The sequence below is a fragment of the Eleutherodactylus coqui genome, chromosome 4 (genome assembly GCF_035609145.1).
Source record: "Eleutherodactylus coqui strain aEleCoq1 chromosome 4, aEleCoq1.hap1, whole genome shotgun sequence".
Lineage (NCBI taxonomy): Eukaryota > Metazoa > Chordata > Amphibia > Anura > Eleutherodactylidae > Eleutherodactylus > Eleutherodactylus coqui.
This window is the reverse complement of record NC_089840.1, coordinates 60579176-60604095: the sequence shown is the minus strand read 5'-3', so window position 1 is coordinate 60604095 and position 24920 is coordinate 60579176. Positions and strand designations below refer to the sequence as shown.

Sequence of the window (24920 nt, the reverse complement as noted above, 5' to 3'; positions counted from 1 at the left end):
CTGACAGTGCTGGGGTATACATTGGCACTATACAAATTACAAGTCCTTTTCCCCCTTTAGGTAATCCCAATTCCTGCCCCCCCCCTTCTCCTCCATAATTCCCGCCCTTTTGTGAGGCGCCTCCCTCGCTGCTTCTATTTATAGCCCTCCGCTCCTCACACAACCGACGAGGTTTGTATCTCCCGTGAGTTATAACGGCGCCATCTGCTCTGTAAACACGAACGAGCAGCGTCGAGACCCTGAGTGAACCCTGACGCCAGCGCTACCGGCCCCTTTACTATTCCCGGCACTGCGCCGCCCCTCATGAGGCGAGCAGAGCCGTTATCCACCGAGCACGTGACCCCTTCCTTGCCCTGATTGGACGGCTGCGGTCTCTTCCCACAAGAATCCCCGCTCACTAACCACGAGCTTGGACTTCATTGCCTAAGACCCCACCCCCTTGTTCGTGGGAGGGGCCGTGCGCACCGTCCTAGCAGGCTCCGCCCCTCGGGTGTCGTACGCGTCTTGTTGTCTGCGGGGAAGGAAAATACTAAAGGGACGACTTGTTTGTATTTGGGGACGAGCTGAGCCGCTGCAGCCATGGGGAACTGTCACACGGTGGGGCCCAACGAGGCGCTGGTGGTGTCGGGTGAGTGCACGGCCTGGGGCTGGGCTGGAGGCCCCCGCACTGGAGATGGAGCTATTTATAATGTGCTAGTGATGATTCTGCTGGCTGCTGCAGTGTCCGGATCAGCGGTGCTGCAGCTGCTGCTCGTTTTTGCATTGATGGAATTGTTGCTATTTACTAACATTTATCCGCAACATTCCAATGAAAAAAAAAAAAAAATCCCCCGCTGTAAATAAAACAGCAGACACCAGAGAGTAAAAGCTGTTGTGTAACCATGCGTTGTATGTAAACAGAAGCTGATGTGGTGCAATGCAACAGAACAGTCATCCTATATAATATATACGGACACAACGCAGTGCTATAGGTATAACGGTACGCCATCTGTTGCGGCGGGCGACCTATAAATGTTATATAATGGCGTAGATGAAGACTTGGCACCTATAGGATGTGGTGCTGCTCCCCGTATAGCGGTGTATGTAGGAGCCCGTATAGCAGATCTGCAGGGAGTGGCAGCGATTCCTTGCAGAGTGATGAGTGGAATTCCCAGCGGAGCCGCAGATTAACCCTCCATCGACCGGGGTGGGCTTGCCAGAAGTGCAGGGATGATGATCTAGTCTAGAATGAGTGTGAATGGCGCTGATAAGCGGCGTCGGTAATGCCGCTGCTCCCTCTTATTAAAGCCTTGGGAGAGTGTAGATATTGATTGCGATCTCCTTCGTTCTTATGTCAGTAATGTTTGGCGCTGATTACGGCTGGAGTGGGGCAGATTTGTCACTCAGCAGCTTTTGCGTAAACGGGTCGGCTCTGGTAACTTAATCGTCTGCCCTCCTTTAAAATCGCAAATTTTGGATTTAATCAATTCCAAAATAGTGTAGAACATGAAAAGGGGCTTTGATAAATACGTCGCTGATAAGATTGTCTAACCGCACCCCTTTCTGAGGGCAAGGGAATTTGTCATCAGTTTTTCGTATCTGAAAAGGGGCTGCTGCGCTCGTCCGTACGCCGTCTGGGGTAGTTTAATGGGTGTGAACTGCAATAGCAAGCGGTTTACGGACTGTGTCTTAAGATTTGGGGGGGGGGGGGGGGTAATTAGCAGATCGATTCCTTTTCCGGGACAACACCTTTTTGTGAGCCGGAGGGAATCTTGTAAAATGATAAAAATAGGACGCCATCACATGAGCGCAATTTACAGTTGGTTGCTTCTGGACTGGCAAGCTCAGCTGGGCAGTTTGCTTTAAATCGCCAGCACTCGTAAATGGCTTGCTCCGGTTGTTCACAGAGGCGTAGGTGCATTTTGGTTATGCAAATGCGCTGCGTATTTGTTTGTGCAAAAAAGAACGCAGACGGGCTCCTTGAAATGGTGCGCCAAAATGCATCGAACACGCAGGTATTTGCCCCGTCCATTCACTTCAATGGCCTACTGTGGTGCATATGATGCACCAAGATAGGTCAGGTATTAGTGTATCTTGACGCCACCGGAAGTACTGGTGGAGCCAAGATACTAGGTGTTGGACAGGGGGTTGACGCCCCCTGTTCATGATTCACTGCAAGCGATTGTCCCCTTTCTTGGCCTTACAGGTCCTTGTTTTTTTCCCAGCGCTGACTGTAGCAGGCCTCTCAGCAGCCACGCTTTCACTGTCCCTGCCGCCCCTTTTTCACCGTTACACATTTTGCTGGTGGCCCGCTTGTTCTCACCACTGCCTTTACGCTTTTGCTGATGGGCCGGCTGTGAGCTCCGCTGCCTTGAAACCGGCCGCTGTGAGTGTCCCTGGCGACCCTTTCTCCACCCTTGCACGCTGTGAGTGTAGGGGAGCCGCGGGAGGACAGGAGCTGCAAAACTCAGTAGACATGCCGCCCCTGATGCCGAGGAGCGCTCACTGTACCGTGCGACTGAAGTCACGAGTGTTCAGCGCTGTGGCCCACAACACAGCTTTCTGAAGTTCCGCAGGCCGACGGTCAGCGGTCCGTCGTGCTGCAGAGTGCAGTCCGAGCGCTCTCCCCTTCCTCCACGGCCTCATCCGATGACCACCACCGCTCATAAGTACCGAGTGCCGCTTCCCACCTTCCTCCACGGCGGACGGTGCTGGCTATAGGACCTGTGAGGACGGGGACAATGCAGGACAGCCAATCAGTAACGGGGCATCAACCCCCTGTGAAACTCCTTGTATCTTGGCTCCACCTGTACTTGTGGCGTCAAGATACACGAATACCGATGGGTCATGCTGCATTTTTTTTTCCACGCAATTACACATCATATAAATAATACGCTTATGTGAGCGACCCCACTGAAATCAATCAGTTCTATTCACTGTTACAAGCACAAGAATTGCGCACATAATAAGCTGCGCACTTTCGCTCATGTGACCGATCCCAGACACACGAATCTTGCGCTAATTTGAATCCCATTCTTTTGACAAATCGCGGCATGTTCTATCTTTGGGCGTTCCCTCGCCTTGCATCACCCATTGTTTTCATGGGACTGGCAAAGCATTGTGCAAGGGGAGCGCGATGCGATACGAGTTTTCCGATTGCAAACAATGAGAAACACTCCGTGATCCTCCGCTGCGGTGTTTGCAACCCTGAAGTGATGTCAGACGGGGACATCACACATTGGTGAGCGTGACATCTGGCCGAGTTACATGGCCCAATATCGGACCATAGAAAAGGCCCCAGCGCTCCAGGGAATAAACCAATCAAAGGGGAAATAAGAATGAGGGACTTACTTCGCAGGGGTGTCTCAGGTCTGACCATTATATACTTTTCTACATGTTATCCGATATTCCGGAATCCCTAATAGCGCTCTCCACGTGACTGGATGCCCGACGGGCCAGAATCGATGAACCTGTTGGAACCCCATTGATTAAAGGATTGAGGTGTGCCGGACGGTACTGTATAGGAGGTCCGGACGCGCCAGGGTGAGTTATACTACACGTTCTCGCCTCACACACCATTAAAACCAGTATACGGTACTTTTTTCCTTTGCTCTATAGCTGATCATGGCCCAATATCACATTTGCCCGTGTGAAATTAGCCCAACAGTCAGATACCAGTCTACGCAGTCACTTGATGGATCATCGTTCTCCATACCTTCCCATCCTTGACTGCTTCTTTCAGTTCTTCCATGTGTTTGTATCCGCCTTGATTGCGTCCGGCCAGCGTGTTCTTTGGTGTCTTCTTCGTGACCCGCTAACTGTGCCGAGCATCAGTGTTGTTTCCAGAGGATTGGCTCGCATGATCTGTCCAAAGTACGAGAGCCGCTGTTTGGTGATTGTGCCCTCTAGCGATATTTTTCGTTCGATACGCTCTAGGACCATCTTGTTGGTGACCATTGCCGACCGTGGTAGACGCAGCAGTCTTCTCCAGCAACATAGTTCGGAAGCATCAATTTTCCTTCCGTCTTCCTTCCTGAGTGTCCAACTTTCGATGTGTATATGGAGATCAGGAACACAAGTGGATCAATCGGATCTTTGTTCGGATCAATGCTAATATCTTTGTTCTTCCATATCCTCGCCATTCCTTGCATCGCGCTATGGCCAAGTGCAGGTCTTCATTTGATTTCTGCTTCTGATTCTCTTTTGCTGTCCATATTGGATCTGAGGAAAACAACATTTTTAACTGCTTTAATTTCCTCATTGTCGTTTTTTTTTTTTTTTGGTTACATGGACTGTCCAATTACTTAATGTCATCCTTTTCACTTCTACAAGCAATGTTGTATCATTGGCATATCAAAGTTTGTTAATGTTTCTCCTGTTGATTTTTTCACACCAATTACTGATTGGTCCAGGTTGCATCATCTCATAATTGTTTCGGCGTACAGATTGAACGGGGTCGGTGATTGCCTGCAGCCTTCTCAGATGCCTTTCTCAATTTCCAACCAGTTGGTGTTCCCGAAAGTTGCTCTTAGTTCTCATAAAGTGATCGCATCCATTCTTCCAGATGCTCCGGGATGCCTACTTGCTTCATATGTTTCCACAGCTTGTTGTGTTTTATGCATTTGAACGCTTTGCTGTAGTCTATGAAGCTCATGCACACGGCCTTCTCATATTCTCACGTCTTCTCCGTGATCCACTGCAGGTTTGCAGTTTGATATCTGGTTCCACACCCTGTACGAAATCCGGCTTGGACATCAGGGAGCTCCTTCTCAACAAATGAGTTCATGCGTTTTTGAATATTCTTGAGCAGGGTTTTGCTTGCATGCAATATGAGTGCGATGGTCCGATAGTTGCAGCATTCTTGCGTATCACCTTTTTTTGGAAGTGGAACACGGGCTAATCGTGTCCAGTTTCTGGGCCATGATTCGGTCTTCGATATCTGTTGACAAAGCATTGTTAACATTGGAACTGGCGCTGGGTTGTGGTATGCAGACAATGCCTGGGGCTTTCCAGTTCGGAAGTTTTTTCATAACCCAGGTTACCTCCTCCGTCAGAAGATCTGGTTCTTGCTCCGTTGGAACTTCTTGATTGACTTGGTCCATTGCCTGCATAGAGCTTTGTGTGTTCTTGCCATCTTTGTTTAATTTGTTCTTCACTATGTAGTACTTTGCTGTTTTGATCTTTGACAGTTGTTGCTTTGTGGGTTGCAAATGGTACCGGTTTCACATGGGTGGAGAGCCCACGGGTGTGACCTCGCTCCCATCTTCTAGTTTCGCAGACTGCTCATTCCAGTAACGCTCCTTATCTCGTCTCGCTTCTCTCTGAAATTCAGCATTAGGCCGGCTGCACGCAAGCGGGTCGGATTCCGCATGCGGGAGGCGTTAGCAGAATCCGCCCCTGTGCCCAGCCAGCATCCATACGTACCGGCTTTCTTCTTGGCCAGCTGTACTGTGGATGGTCCGCACGGCGAGCCATCAGACATGCGCAGTACAGTGGTTTTTTTTGTGTGTGTATTTAAATTCCAACTTTTCCCACGTCGTCGCCAGACGATGACGCGGAATCCACGACCTTATCGCAATGTCATTGTGGAAGGGCCGCAGGTCGGACAGCTTCCATTAACATCAACGAAAACCGCACCAAAATAGAACATCCTGTGAGCGGAGAATCGCAATTGATTTCCACTCGTGTAAAGGAAAAAGCGTTTTGCCATAGCATGCTATTGGCGGTATTTGCTGCGGAATCCAGAGGCAGACGCCCGCTCCGTATTCTGTAATTCAAATCCGTCCGTGTGCAGCCAGCCTTAAAGGGGTTTTCTAGGGAAATACTATTGATGACATGCCATCAATAGTTGATCAGCCAGGTTCTGCCGCTTGGGACCCGACCAATCATCTGTGCAGGCACATGCTGTCAGCGCCACAATAACATAGAGGTCGGAACAGAGGCTTCCACTCCGACCTCTCTGCATTTGTGACGCTGACAGCATGCACCCGCACAGTTGATCAACTATTGATGACTGATCATGATGATAGGTCATCAATAGTATTTCCCTGGAAAACTCCTTCAAGGATGTGTTTGTTTGTTGTGTTTTTTTTTTTTTGTTTTTTTTTACTTTTGGATTTTCCCCCCACTTAAAAAAAAAAAATAAAAAAATTCATAACTCTTATTTTTATGTTTAACATAGCTATCTGTTTTTTTTTTCTCGGACGAGTTGTATTTTCCAGCGGTCCTATTTAATGTACCATATATTATACGAGAAACCTTTTAACCCTTTCCACTCCAATTTGTATCCTAGTTTTCCTAGGGGGCTTACCCTTTTTCTGCCGTTATACAACGGCGCTATCTGCTGGCTAAAGCCAGTACTGCATGAGGTGACACGTTGGATAGGCTCCAACAGCAGAGAGTCTAGCAATATACAGTAAGAGAACCCCGATGGACGTCTTCCAACATCGGAGCTATACAGCCTTAAATCATAATGTCTTCAGACGTCAGACAGTGGATTGGAAAGGGTTAATACAATTTCTACGTGGAGTAAAATGAAAAATCTTTTTTGGAGGTATTATATGGTGTACACACTGCAGCAAAAATGTCAGGATTTACTCTGTGTCCCCTATGGGGTCTTGATCTTGCAATCGCATGTATCATATACTGCAGTAAATGGTATTTCTGCTGGCATTACATTAAGATAGGACCATATTAATGGGCAGAAATACATAGCTGCCATGGGGACCTTCAGAAGGCCCTAGGATGCCACGGCAGCCAAACAGCACTTCACAATCTCATTACAGGGGGAGCCCTTTCTGGCCGCCCCCGGACTCCAGATGGAGCTTTTAAAGGGTTAATAGTTCCAATTGGTGTGAACGCTGATTGTGACTGTTATGGGTTTGTGTTAGCTCTCACCTACCATGTATGTAGCTGGCACGGCTCCAGGGCCCGCTCCATAAAACTCCACCACTGGTGGACGCACATGTACGCCCTCTAGAGGATGGAAGCTATGCCACTAGCGTGAATAGCACCTTACTCGTGATGCCAAACTCCAGCGTTGTGTATCCACTATCACCATCCTATTGTCTTCATCTCTTTGTTTCAGAGGAGGGACCACATCTACAGGACATGCAGCTTCAACTTTGCCAGTTTTGATGCAGCATGTGTTTTTCAAGTAACAGAAACTTTTTTTTTTTTGGGCTCCTGTCCAAAATATGTTACTCCGCTAGTGCCAAAGAGCTTTAAGAGACTTGAGAATTGAATTTGAATTTCACTACCCGGGTGCGGGGGGGGGGCATATTACCTCTGATCCGCCGGTTTATCTGAGGTTACAGAATGGAATTTCCCACAAAGCAGGAAGTAATGCGCTGTAGTTTTTTCCCTTGCATAGGTGAGGTTGGGACCGCAGCAAAACTGGGTCACGCAGATAAGTAGTTCAAAGAGGATGTTTGCGAGCCGTGGATTCGGATAGACATTTCTGCACCTGTTCATCATATATCTTGCAGATATCCATGTGCTTCCCGACGAAACAACCATATTCAGACATGCAGAACTGATTCTGCATCCAGCCTGCAGCGTGTGCATTTGCCCCAGGGGTGCGCTCACACGGGGCTGTCCACGAGGGAAATCCACACATTACTGTGGAGGAAATCTGGCCGAAACCCTTTGCAAAATTGGCTTTCAGTGTGGACTTAAAATCTGCCGCGGGGGTTTTGCACGTGGATGCCGCCTCTTCAAATGAGGGGTTAAGAGAATGTTTAGAGGGCGACTTCGCCGTGGAATTTTCCGTGTGAATTCCGCTTCTAAAAACAGTCAGAATCCGCTGCATTGTGTCCCTGTTTTTGGTATGAATCTGATTACCGTGGATTAGGCGGCCACTGTACTCCTGCGTGATACACGAACACTGACAGGCAATCGATTACATTGCATCACACAGTTCCAATTACTTTAGTGCGTTGGAACTGCATCATACGCAAAACTACAGCATGGTTTTTTTTGTTTGTTTTTTTTTGCCACAGATATACGCTCAGGAGAAACCATTTTTCTCTATGGGCACATAAATACGCAGGCCCATATACAAATCTAGGCAAAAAAAACCCTAAACTGGTTACTGTGCATGATAGTATGCCTGAGATACGCTTTTTAAAAATTTTTCTTTATTTTTAAAGTCTCATTAAAAATACACTTTTCTGAATACACGCGTAATACACTGGGCAAAAACGGCCGCGTGAACCAGCCCTTCTGCTGCGTTTAGACGGAAGAGAAACCAAGTAAGGGCGCCTGCACACGAGCGGAAATTCCGCGGCGGGATTTTGCCGTTAAACGCAATCCTATGCAGACGGCCGCGGTTTAGCCGCACGAAATCTCGTGCGGCAAACAAACCGCGGCATATTCTATTTCTGTGCGGGGCTCTGCGAAACGTCACTCACCCGCCCCCAGCTTCGGTCTGCGCATGCGCACGCTGCCCGGCAAGCCGGCACATCAAACAGCCGGGGCCGCGGGCGCGGGTGAGTACGCGCTGGTTCCTGCAGGCGCTTGGGTTGGGTACCGCGGCGAGAATTCTCACCGCTGGATCCGACCTGCCCGTCTGCAGGCGGCCTAATCCTGTAGATATGATACCCTTTAATAGCTAACAAAAATACATGATGTTACAGCTAGCTTTCGGGTCTTCTATGGACCCCTCCTTAGGCTAAACGATTAAGCCTGAGGAAGGGTCCATAGATGATCCAAAACTTGCTATACCATCATGTATTTTTGTTAGCCATTGAAAGCTATCATATCTACAAGATTACTTGGTTTCTCTTACTGAGAACAATCACACATAGGAATCTGACACACTGAATGAGAACTGCTCAATTCTTAACAATACGCTGCAATCTAAACTGGCTGCGCGAACGCGCTGGTAATGACATCTCCATTCACTTGGGTAAGCAAGAATCGTGAAGTTCTTGTTTGTCTAAAAGCTGCATTAGGAATCTTCCTGCACCCACATGCAAACCTACTATTGTTCCTTTTGTGTCTTCCATGTGATCTTGTATATATGTATACACAGCTACTATGTACCTAGCAGAACCGGTAATGTGTAGCTTTTGCAACACTCAACCATGTGTATATTTGCAGGGTGCGCAGCGAGTTCCTGAGCCAACTAATTCAAGAATGCCTGTATCACGTGCCATCTGCAAATATTACGGGCAACACAAAGGGGTATTAATAGCTTCCTTCAAGACTTCCTTGTCCAGCTTTTGTGGATTATGATACTCTTCGTTTTTTGTGTTTGCGTGTTACTCAGTTTTTCTGCACTTTTTAAATTATTCCCACGGCTGAAAGTCCGTATATTTTCAGTTATTTGCTTATGTCGGATTTGTTTTAGGGATTTTTGTACTGAAATTGAAAGCACACAAATGTTGAATGTCAAGAATTCAGCTCCGTGTTGGTTCTTTGTAGCACTCAAATTATGACAGGGCCTTAATTGCGGTCCATGTATGTAGATTTCCACAAATGCCCTGGATAATTCGCAGAACTATTAAAGGCCCATTTACACGTAACGATTATCACTCAAAATTTGTTCAAACGATCGAAAAGGAGCGATAATCGTTACATGTAAACGCGGGCATCGTGCACTTTTCGTTTGCGCGATGATTTTAAAGTTAACTTAAAATCCATTGTTCAGCAACACAGCTCCTGGAGGCTCTTTTACATGCAAATAAGGATGATAAAGTGTTAATGGCCATTAACATTTTATGCAAATAGATCGCAAAATCTTTCAGTCGTTTGAAAGATTATCTTTGCGTGTAAATGGGTCCTAATTCTATCACTCTTGTCTACTAAATATAAGTCATTAAATGGGGTTTGCTGTACACCCATGAGAAAGCTCACCGAACAGGAAACAAGACCTCCTGGATCTCTTTAAAGGTGGGAACACCCCTTGTCTTCTCAGTTCCTGTTTCCTGTTGACGGAACAGGGTAGATTCCTTCCAGAACCTCCAGTGGATCTCTTATGATACTGCAAGGCATCTCTTCTCCCCTCCCCCCTCACTTATGTGCTTAAGATGTTACCCATCTACGTACGTCTCCATTAGGAGCAGCTGGAAGAGTTTGGGCACCCCCTCTTCCACACGGGTTGAAACTATATCTCAGTTTCTCGGGCCTGGTACATTCAGTCCCCTGGATCCTCTCCCTTGCAGATGTAAGGGGGTCCTTGGTGGTGCCCTTGAATTTTGCCTTTTTAAACCGCCCGCTTCATTCTCACGTCATGGGTAATGGCTTCTAGGATGTCGCATGGGAGTGGGGAGTCCTTCTGCTGTCTCTTCTTCCTATGTGGTCATGTGACCTTATATGGGAAAGATATTGGGCCGGTGCATGGTAGAAGTTCCTATATAAAATTTGCCTTTTTTCAGACCATAAAAGACTTGGTTAGATCAGAAGTTAAAGAATTTTATAAAGAAATTTAAAAACCTCCTTTCCCTCCTCTTCTAAACCCAAATCGTCACGCTTGTCTGCCACGGAACCTAGTGAATCGGATGCTGACGAATCCGGTGAATATTCATGTATCTTTCAGTGTCTTCATCTGATGTAGTACATAAATCGCTCTTTCAGACAGATGACACTGACCTTTTGCTAAAAGCGGTCAGATCTACCATGAATATTTATGATTCTAGAGAGGCAATATCTATAATGGAGCAAATGTTTAATAGTCTCATGCCTAGGAAAAAATAAGGTATTCCCTGTGCAGGCTAATATTAAATCTTTAATTAATAGGGAAGGGAAGAGACCAGGTAGGTTTTCCATTCCTGGAGTAGTTAAAAGAAAGTACCCGTTTCCTGAAGAAGAAACGGCGTCATGGGGTAGGGCTCCCGAAGTAGATGCGCCGGTAGCTAAAATGGCAGAGAAAGCAGCATTACCATTGAGGATTTGGGATTTTTTGAAAGGATCCTGTGGATATAAAGGCTGAAGCTTTTTTTTTTAATGAAATTTGGGAGGTTTCAACTTTTTGCTTTAAGCCATGTATAGCTGCCACCTCTGTGGCTAGGGCTTTTAACCCTTTGCAATCCAATTTTAGATTAAGGGTTTCCTAGGGGGCTTTCTCATTCTGCCACTATACAATGGCGCCACCTGCTGGCTAGAGCAAGCACTGCGGTATGGGACACGCTGGAGAGGACCCTGACAACAGAGCGGCCAGTAATCTACAGTAAGAATACCCTGCCGGACGTCTTCCGACATCGGAGCTGTACAGCCTTCAATCAGAATGTCTTTAGACGTCAGACAGTGGATTGCAAAGGGTTAAAGGTTTGGCTGAACCAATTAGAAACTAATATTTAGAATAAAGTTCCTAAAGACCATCTCCTTGATTCTGTTCCTACTATTACTAAGGCAACTCTCACAGACCATCAGTAAAACGCCACGTGTAAAATGCGGTGTCTTACCGCGACTTTGAGCTGCGTTTTCGAACACCTTAAAACATGTTTTTAACGCACTCCATCATTGTAATGTGTGATGAGGTGCATTAATAAGCACTTACACGCACAAAAAGAGAGCAGACGGCGATCGAAAAATCGCGGCTTTAGAAACCCAACGCTCGAAAGCTAGTCTGTGAAGCCCCATTGAAATTAATGTACAGCATTGTGTGCGAGTGGCATAACGTTGTAGGTTGTGTGGCAGATGTTTTTAGATGATTGGCAAGAGTTGTGGCTCTATCTAATGGTAGGTGCGTAGGGCATTATGGTTGAAACCCTGGAATGGGGTCGTAGCCTCAAAAGGAAAACTTTGTGTCAAGGGGAGTTCCTTTTTGGTCCAGCCTTGGATGACCTTTTAGAAAAGGTTTCCCAGTGGTTAGCTTTCCTAGGCAGCAGAGGTAATTTCGAGCGACTCGGACCTCTAGGTGTAGAAAAGAGAATAACAAAAAATTGGAAATCTGATAACGAGAGCAAAGGATTACTCTTTAAACAGTCTGAGTAAGGCCCTTTTACACGGGACGATTCTAGTTCTGGTTGTTCCGGATCCTGCGCTTCCGCGAGATTTGGGATGAAAATTGTCCCATGTAAAAGCATGCAGAAACTGAATCCCTGGACGGGAGCCGTTCAGTTTCAGCATGCTTGAAAACTGAACAACACATAGTTCAGTATTGAACGGCCGCTGCTTACAGTGAATGGAGAGGGGCAGGGGAGAGAACTCTCCTCGAGCCACCCCGCCTCCCTGCCGGCCGCACTGTGAGCGATCCAGCGATACTTGCTCCTGTGTAACAGCACGGGAGCGAGTATACACGGGGACGAGTGTCGGGCACCGTTTGCCTGACACTCCTTGTGTGTAAAAGGACTTGAAGAAAAATCAGCAATGACTCCAGGTAGAAGGGCGTCTTTCTTTTTTTTCTTTCTTTCAGCCAGCACCTGGATCAAGAATATAATAGAAGGATATTGTCTGGAATTTTGCTCTCCTCCTCGCCAACTTCAGCTCGGACGTAGTAAGACAAAAGGTGTTACCGAAAGATTTTTTTTCTTTAATAGAAAAAAAATGTTCTAGTTCCGGTCCCAGAGTCAGAAAAAGGTCAGAGCTTTTACTCAACACAATTTCTGGTAAGAAGGCCAGATAGGTCATTTCACACCCTTACAAATCTAAAGGATCTGAATAGACATCTGACTTATCACAACTGGAAACAATTCAGTCCACAGTGCATTACCTTTTCAAAGATTACTTCATGGCTTCTGTAGATATAAAGCGCACCTACTGTCATGCCTCAATTCGCCCATCCTCACAAAAATTGTAAGGGTAGCAATTTAGACGAAAGACACAGTTCTGCATCTCCAATACAGAGCTTTGCCATTTGGAATATCCCAGGCTCCAATATTTTTTACAAAATTGATGGCTGAAGTTGTGGCACACATTTGGGAGGAATATCTGATTATAATACCTTATCTTGATGACCTAAGGTTGTGCATTTACACGATGCTCGCTCATATGACAGTTTGAGTGACAGTTTTGAGCGATCAGTTTGCATAAGCTCGTAAGTAGCTAATTGGCTACTTAAAGGGGTTGTCCCGCGGCAGCAAGTGGGTCTATACACTTCTGTATGGCCATATTAATGCACTTTGTAATGTACATTGTGCATTAATTATGAGCCATACAGAAGTTCTAAAAAGTTTTATACTTACCTGCTCCGTTGCTGGCGTCCTCGTTCCCATGGAGCCGACTAATTTTCACCCTCCGATGGCCAAATTAGCCGCGCTTGCGCAGTCCGGGTCTTCTGCTCTCTTCAATGGAGCCGCTCGTGCAGAATGCCGGCTCCGTGTAGCTCCGCCCCGTCACGTGCCGATTCCAGCCAATCAGGAGGCTGGAATCGGCAATGGACCGCACAGAAGAGCTGCGGTCCACGGAGGGAGCAGACCCCGGCGGCCATCTTCAGCAGGTAAGTATGAAGACGCCGGACCGCCGGGATTCAGGTAAGCACTCTCCGTTTGTTTTTTTTTAACCCCTGCATCGGGGTTGTCTCGCGCCAAACGGGGGGGGGGGGGGTTAAAAAAAAAAAAAAAAAAAAAACGTTTCGGCGCGGGACAACCCCTTTAAGAGCTTATTAATGTGTAAATAAAGGCTCCTGCTGTTTGCAGAAGACAGGGAGAGCACTGTCTTCTGTAAACAGCTGCTTTGTTCTCGGAGTTCTCAGCTGGTATCCCGCTGAGCTGATAGCGCCGAGAACAGCATGAGCTGCTTTGTTCTCGGAGCTTTCGCTGAGAGCTCCATGTGGAATACCAGCTGAAATAATGCTATTAGCTGGTATCCCGTTGAGAACTTGGCACGCAGCGCTGATAAGGCTCATCGCTGATTTCTAGCAAGCTAAAAATCAGCGATGAACGAATGGTCCACAATGGCCGCACATTTAGACACAACGATTATCGCTCAAAAGATGGCTTTTGAGTGATAATCTTTGTGTCTAAATGGGCCAATACTCCTTGTAGATAACACAGTAGAGGGTCTAAAAGCCCAGATATCTAAACAGACATTTTGTACCATCTGGGCTTTTAGACCCTCTACAGATAAACTACTACAGTGTCAGATAGACTTTTTGAAAAATAGTGTCTACTACAAGACTTCTGGTGTATTTTTCTACTAATTCTAGATTTGAGGCTTCAGACCAGCTTTTTTCCTCATCAGAACATTCAGAGAATTGTAGAGAATAAGGTTCTTTACTTGGATTTTACTAAGGGAGGCTCTGTCTATACTGGAGATAATTACCTCCTGTATTCCAACAGTAAAATTGGTCCAGTTTCATTCAAGTACCCTGCTGATGGACATTCTGGCACTTTGGGATGGGACGGTAGATTCTCTGAATTCCCAGTTTCCGCTATCCCCCCAGGTAAAGGATTCTCTTCTATGGTGGACCTCCCCGACTCATCTGACAAAGAGAATCTTATGGGATAAAGACAATTCTCCAGTCATTATCACAGATGCAACTCCCAGAGGTTGGGGAGCTCATTCATGAGCCTTTCTTCTGCAGGGGCTTTGGAATCCCTCCATATCCCTGGACTCTCAGAATGCAAGGGAGTTAAAGGGGTTGTCCCGCGGCAGCAAGTGGGTCTATACACTTCTGTATGGCCATATTAATGCACTTTGTAATGTACATTGTGCATTAATTATGAGCCATACAGAAGTTATAAGAAGTTTTTCACTTACCTGCTCCGTTGCTAGCGTCCTCGTTTGCATGGAGCCGACTAATTTTCGCCGTCTAATGGCCAAATTAGACGCGCTTGCGCAGTCCGGGTCTTCTTCTTTTCTGAATGGGGCTCCGTGTAGCTCCGCCCCGTCACGTGCCGATTCCAGCCAATCAGGAGGCTGGAATCGGCAATGGACCGCACAGAAGCCCTGCGGTCCACCGAGTGAGAAGATCCCCGCGGCCATCTTCATCAGGTAAGTAAGAAGTCACCGGAGCGCGGGGATTCAGGTAAGCGCTCTCTGGTGTTCTTTTTTAACCCCTGCATCGGGGTTGTCTCGCGCAGAACGGGGGGGGGGGGGGGGTTGAAAAAAAAAAAAAACCGTTTCAGCGCGGGACAACCCCTTTAACCATCCTTAACCATCCTTCTCACCCTATCTTATGGCCCTTTTAGGGAGAACAAGAATCTTGCGATTCTTGTTTGCCCGAGCTAATGAGCTGGTGACCCAGCTCTTTTGCGCTCAGGCAGCCTGTTTAGACTGCACAATTCTCATTGAGAATCATTAAGTTCTCGCTAACTTATAATTCAGTGTTTCACATTCCTATGTGACGCATTGAACGATCAATGTTTAAGCTGCCCAACAAGTGAACGAGCCACTGCCAATTTTTATGCCGGCTGAAACTGAAAGAGAACCTCATGTTTCTCGTTTGCCGTTCCGTCATTGGCTCACGTTTAAATTGAACAATTATCATTCACTTTCGTTTATTTGAATGATTTTGTAAAAGATAATCATTCCATCTAAACGCACTATTAGTCAACGTCATTTATAAGGGGAAACGTGTAAAGATTATGACCAACAATGTCACAGTAGTTGCCTTTATCAACCGACAAGGAGGGACCAAGTCTCTCGCCTTAATAAATTGGACAGTACACATTTTAAAATTGGCAGAGAATTGTAGTTCATCTAAAGGGAGCGAACAGTGTCCAGGCAGATGTCTTGAACAGACAGTCTGTCAGGGGGGAGTGGAGCCTAAGCTAGGGGGGCAATTTTAGATCTGTTTGCTACAAGGGAAAGCAAGAAATATCCAAAATATGACCCCCTCCCCCAAATGTTTTTCACCTTAGGATCATTGTATGGGGATAATTGCCCTGTCTGTACCTTGGGGTGGTAAGATCTGTATTGCTTCTCTTCCATGCCTGCTTCCCAGCATAATTCCAAGGATAAGGATGGACAGAGCTTGAATAATTTTGATAGCCCCTTCTTGGTCTTGCAGAGTATGGTTCTCATGGCTCAAGAAAATGTCTGACTGATACTTGGGTCCTTCTGCAAAAAGAAGGCTTCCTTCACCTGGGCCCTCTACTTCATTCAAAAGTGGGGTCTCTCCATTTAACAACTTGGAATTTGAGAAGCACATATTAAAGAATAAAGGTCTCTCGGAGGATGTAGTACAGTGGCTCTCAACCTTTTTTAGCCCAACGCCCCCTTTAGGTATTGGGATGGTGGCCAGCACCCCCCAAGCCTTACTAGTTTAAACCCAGTCAAGTTTACCTTGTTTACAAAGTTAAAAGTACAGATTAAAATACTGAATACTTTTTTGGGAAAGTTTGCTAGTGTTTAACAGATTAGCATTAATTGTGAAAACATGTCTCTAAAAATTACCAAAGAAGTATTTTAGGCTGCCTGTCCACGGGCGTTGCAGTATCTCGCGGCGGATCTCAGCCGTGGGAGCCGCCGCCCAGAGCAGGAGCCTGCAGATGGATCTCTCCAGTCAGCCTATCTGACTCATGCGGGGGACGCAATTCAAAAACGCCCGTGGACAGGTAGCCTAAGGCTGGGTTCACACGGGGCGGATTTGCTGCGGAAATTCCGTGCGGAATTTCGCCGCGGCAAATCCGCATGCGGCCGCTGATCACGGAATTAGCCAGCCATGTGGACGAGACTTCTCAGAAATCTCGTCCACACGGGACGGCAAATCCGCTGCGGCGCGGATTTGCCAACCGCAGCATGTCCATTTTTCTTTTTTTGCGCTACGGACACGCTCTTCTCCGCGGCGACTTTGAAGTGGCGGTTCTCCTGGCGGAAATCTCGCGTTTTTTCGCTGCGGCCAAACCGCGAGATTTCCACCGAGAATCCGCCCTGTGTGAACTCAGCCTAAGTCAGCTAAATTTTTGCTGCTAAAATGTTGGTGCTAAATATTTAAAAACAGGTTAATTGTGGATACAATAATAAATAGGTTTTATTGCAGAAGATAATTTTTTGGGGGAAACAAGGAATATTACCATCTTTAATTATCATTCGATAGAAACGTATAAAGAAAATGCAAGCTACACCTTAATGATCAGAAGACTAATTAAAATGCAAGAACAATGAAATTCAACTAATAAGAATAATAGTTGCCACAATCTGTGTCATTAATGGCTGCCTTGGGCCTGATGAGGGGACGCCAATTTCGCGATATCTGGTTCTATCTTCGTCAACTGCAGTCTCAAGTCGGCCGAAGAAACTCGACTGCTATGTCAAAAAGTTTGTAGAATCGTCTTAAGCACTTTCCTCTTGACAGCCACCTCACTTCGGTGTGTAGGAGTAGACTTTCTAATTCTTGTCATGGTCTTGACAGAGCTAACGGAAAAAACGTTCTTTCAAAGAGTGAGCTTTTATCTTGTTAGCAGCATTAATTACGTAGCGCAGAGAATCATGTATTCTCTCGCATAAATGTTTAGCAACAAGGTGCTGCCGATGGATCACACAGTGGACTGCCATTATGCCAGGCATAGCAGATCTTAAATGGGCTATAAATCCGCAATATCGACCAATCATGGATGCAGCTCTGTTGGTTGACCAAGCAAATGCATTTGTTAAAGGGATGGGTTTTTTTCTTGGAAAAATTCCTCCACTCTTTTGTATATAGAGGAGCCTTTCGTGTCGGTGGTTACATTTCTGGTAAACAGTTCCTCCACTATCTCTTCATTACGATTAATGAAACGAACATAGGCTAGCAGCAATCCTTCATTGTCTCTAACCGTTGACTCGTCTACTTTATAGGAAGCAAGGAAGACTTTGTCAGCATTAAGAGCAGATTTTCCAAATAGCTTGCCTACAGTGCTGCGGTTCTCAAACTTTGACTTTAAACCTTGGAAAAATTAAATGGGCTTACCCACTTTGTCTGAATGCATTTTTTTGAAAGTTGATCACTCAGTCTCGAAGGCTTTATTCAAAAAAGCCTTTTCACAAACGAGGCACGAGGGAAGCAGTCCGTTTGTAGGAGAAAGAATGAATCCGTATTTGAAGTATTCATTTGAATATTGACTGCATTTCTTCTTCTCAGCCATTTTTATAAAGCATGCTTCAAGAATGCACTGCTTATGTTGCTCATCATATAATGATGTATGACTTTTATAACTCCATGACTCCGCTACAGATCAATCACACTGGATTACCTAAAGAACAACCACCTAACCCCCTGTATTCCAAAATGTTGCTGATTGGCTGGAGCTTCCAACTGTGTGGGTCTCCGGGAGTTGTAGTTTTTATATCCGTGTTCTGAAAAGACACTTGGCGTCCACTAAGACTACAACTTCCAGACGCACACAAGTGAAAGTTTGAAGCTGTTCCAGACAATCTGCGGCATCATGGAATACAGCGGGTTAGGTTGTGCTGTAAGGTTATCCAGTGTTATAAAGTGTGATTGATCTGTAACGGAGTAATGGAGTTATAAAAGTGATACATTACATGATAGAGGTGCGCAGGCTGCACACAACTCCCATTACATGCAAGTGACTCACATGGAAATAATTGCCTTGGTTTGCGTCGGTTTCGGATTTCACCGATTTTTGTCAAATCTCTCCGAAAACAAAAACGAGGTATCACTACTAACTTTTAGAAAAATGTAGTTACTAGACGAAAAAAAATCAACAAAGCAAACACAGAATGCCCCTTTTCGTTCCGCTGCCCCCATGAGAAGTAAAAAATGTTCCCCAGGAGCAATAATGCCCACTTTGAGATCCACTGATATAGTGTATATACTCGATTAGCCAGTAGGCAGTAAGTTACATCTAAAATATATTGTGCCAAAAACTTTTTTCAACTTTAGTAAGACTCCTGTAGATCTATCATCGGGACAGGTCATTCCAGAAATCTTGAATTTCCTCTAAGAAGGGTTAAAAAAAAAAGAAATTAAACCTGGTACACTAAAAGTCCAGGTTTTGGCCTTAAGTGCCCTTTTGCACTAAACTCTCTGAACACCCCTGGATTATGAGGTTTATCACAGAAGCCTGTAGATTGCAACCTACTTTTAAATCCAGAAGTCTCTCAACCCCACCACCCCTTCCCTAGTGAGATTCTAGTTCATTCTCTCATGGATGCTGTCATGTGCATGGGGGGGAACAGGTCAGCTGTTGTTCCCCGTGATCCAGATGTTCCAACATTTGGTTTTTTTTTTCTTTTATTTGCAGTGATTTAGGCCTCCTGTCCACGGGTGCTGTGAAGTCCCGCGGCAGATCTCTGCTGCCCGGGAGCAGAAGCCGCCGCCGATTCTCCGCCGGTCAGCCCTATCTGATAGATAGGCTGGCAGCCGAGAATCGGGGCAATTCGCAGCATGCTGCGAATTGCCCACCGCGAGCGAAGAATCGCACTGACTCTCCGCTCGTGGACAGGGGGCCGGCCTTTTCCCTAGCAATGCTACGGAAAGCGTCGGCCGGTGTGATTCGCCGGCGGCTTACCGCCGGTGAAATCACGCCCGTAGACAGGCACCCTTAATGGCTGTAAAGAAGTTGTTGACTCCTTTTCTGACATCCATTCCTACCTTGTAGCTATTGGCTGAAGCTGGGAAACTATCATGGACGTAGGATAAGGCCGTGTTCACACCACATAATTTCACTGTGGATTCTGGCATGACTAATGTGCCCAAATCTGCTGCAAAATCTGCAAATTGGCATCCTATTGAATGTTGAAGTTCATGCATCAAGGATCTTTCCATGCACAGATTTCCACATCCATGTCGTGGTTGAAAAGAATTGACTTGTCAATTCTTGATGTGGCTTTAGCTGGGAAGCCGTATGTAGCGGCCGTGTGCAGATTTGCACAATTGACCGGAGCTAAATCCACATAAAATCTGTGGCAGAACGCCGAGGCTCAGGTTCAGATTTCTACAATGGATTAAAATGTCAGATCCACGTAGGAAAAATTCAACGGGAATCTGACACTTCTAATACCATGTTAATGAGGCTTAACGATCTGCTAGCTAGCCACTATGTCAGCAGATGTTACTATTCGGGCCATTAGCTTTAAAAGTGGTTTTCCAAGACTCTTATAGTGTCAAATGGCAAACAAGGGGATAAAATAAGAAACCATGCAGTATTCGCTCATTATAAATGTCCTGTCCCTCTGTCCATTCAGTGCAGCCGGTCCAGTTCCCCCGAAGCTCCTGGAGGGTCATGTGCCATTTATCATTCAACTGCAGCCAATTCTGAATGGCATGTGACTGCTACATGAACTTCCAGAACCCGAGCAGCTGCCCCGCGCCATTCCATTAATGGCTGGTGGAAATGGTGTTTGGCTATCTCCTGCACTTCTGTTGAGAATGAATAGGCCGCTCTATTCAATCTCCCCCCCCCCCCCCTCCCCCAATGGGGGGTGAAGGGGGTGGGCATTGAGCCTGCAGAGAGGCTCTTTTTGGGATCAATTGGGGTCTCTGTGGTGAGAACACCACCAATCAGACTTAGAAAAGTCAATTGTGGTACAACCCTTTTAATGGGGGAGTACCGCATAGCCTATTTTATCCGAGTTTTGCCATTCCCAAAAGCCTAGTGCGCAATGTCACAGTGCGCCACCCGTCAGGTGATGCCACTTTTGCATCACCTGACTAGCGGCAGTGCCGGTTGATGATGGGCTTTTGGGACTGGCAGCACATGGTATTCCTAGGTAAGAAGAGCGGCGTTTCAAGCTAACATCGGTTGCGTATCCACACCAGAGGTGCAGATTTTGATGTGTGAACATACCTTAAGGGTGGATTTAGACACAGGGCTGTTTTGGCAAAAGCGCCGCATTCTTTGTGCAAATGTGAAGGAGCCTAAATTAATGTCTGATGTAACGGCATGGAATAGATTCTCTACACTAATCAGTTTTTATAGAAGTTTCAGACTTTGTTCCTATGGTTAAACTTTGGCATGGACATGACTGTTGCACGATTGTGAAAGTGTTGACCTACGTTGCACTTGTGTAATGTACTTCCCGCAAATAAACTGACAGCAAGGTCATATGTTGGAAAATGTGAGAGTACATTCCTCATAACTGATCGCGATTGTGTCATTTATGGGTGGAGAAACAGTGTACATGACTTTATGAATGCAGTTGTCTTGTTCTGGTTATATCTGGATGTGTTGTCATACGTGAAAATACCGACTGAATGCTGTAACGACTTGTAAGTGTTTTATGTAACGTGATGTATGGCGGGGTTACTCAATTTATTCAAGTAACGCTAACTCCAAAGTACTGTACCCCCAAAAGATATGATTATATTATGTACTGCACAGCCGGAGTACAGAGTGACTACCCCCTAGAGCACTTGTCAAACCCAAGACCCATGGCCAAATCCGACCTGCAACCTTATTTTGTGGCCTGTAACAAGTCTGGATGTAAAAGGATCGGCTCTTCGCTTTCCCCGAAGGACACAGACAACATCGGGCATAGGGGGTGGTGCCAGCACAGGAAGTGGGTTGGGTGCCATCTTGAATTCTGAGCTCCGGTGCACCTTCACACCGCTCTGTTCAGCAAATTGGGTAGCGGAACAGCCCTCTCTGGGCACCCTAGCCACTTTCCAAGGTAGGAAGCTCAGTGCTAAAGAGGTGGAAGGGGAGAGACAGCATCATAGTGCATTGACCTCTATAGCCTTGTTAAGGAGTAGTTACAATTAAAGGAGATGTCTCGAGGCAGGAGTGGTTTTTTTTTTTTGCCCAGTCCCCCTAATTAAGCATACATTACTAAGCCCCCCCTGTAAATGACTTTTCTAGCTGGTTTCTACTTACAGTTCCAGTGTTTCAGCAACTTATAAAAATTTTCCCAAGATGGCCACCAGCTCTTTTCCCGTCGCTTGCTGTAGCCCGACGTGCGCGCTCCTGAGACGCTACCAGCTGTGTCTCCCTGACAACCAGACGCCACGCAGCCGCCGACCGGACCCCTGGAGTAAACACGGCCTACCAGTCACCCACCGCCAGGCAGCCCCCCCCCCCCCATCGCAGCGGCAGCCCCCCCCCCCATCGCAGCGACAGCCCCCCCCCCCCCCCCCCCCCATCGCAGCGACAGCCCCCCCGGCCCATCACTTACCAGGACGGCGGGACAGCTGGGCGGCTCTGCACCTTCCTCTAACAGAGGATGGTACAGAATGGCCGCTCCAGCGCGCTCCCGAGAAGTTACAGCTCGTCTGCGCATGCGCAGAAGAGCTGTAGCAGCGAGCACGCTGAAGCGGCTCGTGCTCAGACCAGAAGAAAGGACTGCGCAAGCGCGTCTAAAAAAGCAAGCTGCCGGCGATTTTAGACGGATCCATGGAGACAAGGACGCTAGCAACGGAGCAGGTAAGTGAATAACTTCTGTATGGCTCATATTTAATGCACGATGTATATTACAAAGTGCATTAATATGGCCATACAGAAGTGTATAACCCCACTTGCTGCCGCGAGACAACCCCTTTAAGGCTCATTCACACGGCGTATGCTTTTTCAGTCTGTGAAATACACAGCGTTTGGATGGACCGAAACTGTGAATTCACTGCGTAAATAGAATATGCTGCGATTTCCACACACACGTGAAAAAAAATATGGCAGGATACTTGGATGAATACTGATTAAGCTGGGGAGAGCGGGGAGGAACGGGGGGGGGTCTCTCTCTCCACCGCTGCTTACTCCTGCAACTCACCGCTCTCCCCCTGCCGCTCCCCGCCCCCCGCCGGCACCCGAATCTTTTGAGACGAGCGGCAGGTACTCACATAAGGCACTACTCGCTCGAGTAGTTTGCCTTAGCAAGTACGCTCTCTCATCTCTAATTACATCCAATGAAGGTGTCTTAAAGACTATCCAAGAAAGCTACAAATTAAAATTGCCTCTTATCAGCCCAAGACATTTTTCATCACCACCTTTCGGTTTTGTTCTCTTTAAGGCCCAATGTCCGATTCCGCTCCGAATTCTGCAGCAATAAGCCTCCACAGCATGCTGTGGTAAAATGATCCTTCATGTCCACGAGCGGAAACCAACTGTGGCTTCCGCTCACGTATAAAAAAAAAAAAAATCTCAGCATGCTCCATTTTGCTGCGGTTCCCGCATGGAGGCTTCCATTGAAGTAAATGTAAGTCGTCTGATCCGAGGATTCAACGGGAAAGCGGGAGTTTGGGGGGGGGGGAAAGTACTATATAGAAAAGAGAAGACCCGGACAGGTAAGCGGGGTCCTCTGCCGCGGGCAGGGTTGGATTTCGCTGTGGGCTCCCGGCTTCTTTTATTGCCCAATTTCCCCTCAGCGTAGTACAGGCACGTTTGTGTGCTTGTATTGTATCGGTAAAGCTCCAGCCAAACTGCGAGTCTAACGAAAAGACTGCATCCTAAATCTTTAATGGCCAATATATCACATCCTCTTTATCACAAGTTATACTCGTACATCAGTCTACTGTGTGAATCGAGCGGTAGTGTGCAAATAAGGAAGATGGAACGATGCCTCTGCAACATTCCTACAAGTCAATGTTAGGTTCTTTATACAGGCTTTATAACAATAACTGGGAATTGAAAGCCAAGCCAGAATCCATACACAGACAGCTGTTTTGGGGGGTTTTGCCCCTCCTCATTTTCTGCAGTGGGTTTCTGGCTTGGCTGGTGAGAGGCCTGTGACATGGATGAGGGGCAAAAACCCTGACGCAATTGTCTGTATATGGATTCTGGCTTGGTTTTCAATTCTCAGTCATTGTTATAAGGCTTGTCTAAAGAGTCTAGCATTGACTTGCAGGAATGCTGCCTTCCAATAGGTGGGGCTGCAGAGGTATTGCTCCATCTCTGGGAAATCTGCAAATAAGGGAGAAGTATGGATGTCTTTATGAGTCTCCTCACTCACCATCTAGGAGCTCTCCTTAAGGAGAGATACGGACCTATGTTCTTCACTATGCCTGCATTGTCAACGGTAGTGCACACAAAGTAATTCCTGTGGCCGAATAGCTCGGGACTAAACGCCCCCCACTTACTATAATGGAATCTGTTCATTTCTGCTCAGCTGCTCATCTTTTAAACGGAAGAAAGAGTTGCATGCAGCACTTTTTCTTCTGGTATTTTGAGCCGGACCTGCAATAGAACCTTCGCCTGAGTTCCAATGCAGATGTGAAACTGGCCTGTTTCAATGCAAAATTTGTTGCAGATTTGCTTTTGATAGGAATTTAGGAAAGCTTTGAAATGTCCTGTAAATATATGTTCATCTAACCCCCTATTTATCAAAAACATAAGACTTAAAAAACACTAGTCTTATGAAGGAATCAAAGTTTTGGCTTACTGACGCTACAGCCTGGGAATAGGGGTCAAGCATGCACTGCGGCGCTGTTCAACTCTATGGAACTGCCGAAGTACTTCCGTACTCCACTTCTCTTCTGTAGTCCCATAGAGGTAAATGGAGCAGTAGCGCACTAGGTTGGTTGGTGCTCCAGTCATACGGAGTGGGGAAGGACACTGGGACCATCATTCTTGTGATCAGTGGGGTCCAAGTAGTTGTACCCCCCAGACGTTGGACATGATGGGAATTAGGTTAAATCTGGGGACAACCTTTTTAAAGGCTTTCACAGTTTGCAGTCTATTGCATGTTGTCCGGAGATCCTCATATGTGAAGCATCCACTTGAAGTAAGATTAGCCATTTTTCTAAACCATCTCGTGCGCCCTTACGTGAATCTGTGTAGGAGAGTGATTGCGCTGCTGTTGGCTCCGCAGGGATATGCTCTTATCCTCTCATCCATCTTTGTCCATTCTCTTGCTGCATAAATTAGATTTGCCATTTAGTTTTAGGAAAAACTCCATTATCAGCAGCGCACAAAGTGCTTTTACATTATTATTCGGCGTCTCTTGTGATTCAGTTAAACGTTTCTGAAAAACAAGAAGTCATTTTGTGGTTCATATTTTTTTAGATTTCACTTTATTTTTTATAAAAAAATATTATTTTATGCATTTTGAATTATTTTGTCTTTTAGGGAAAGCCTAAACGTTAAGGCCGTGCTCACAAGCGTGTAGACACAACGTGGGTTTTGCGCGCATAATACACTTTACCAATCTCTCATTCGCTACCATGTTGACACTCCCACGAATTG

At 46.4% G+C, this 24920-nt stretch overlaps 1 protein-coding gene across 1 annotated transcript in view; it reads left to right on the top strand.

Annotated features, from left to right (window-relative positions):
- The first annotated feature begins 464 nt into the window (after nt 1-464).
- Nucleotides 465-24920, top strand: part of FLOT2 (flotillin 2) — a 71691-nt gene continuing 47235 nt past the window's right edge. Inside the window, exon 1 of the mRNA XM_066599562.1 lies at nt 465-628. Within this exon, the coding sequence (XP_066455659.1) occupies nt 580-628 (49 nt within the window). The 5' untranslated portion in view covers nt 465-579. The remainder of the gene's footprint in view (nt 629-24920) is intronic.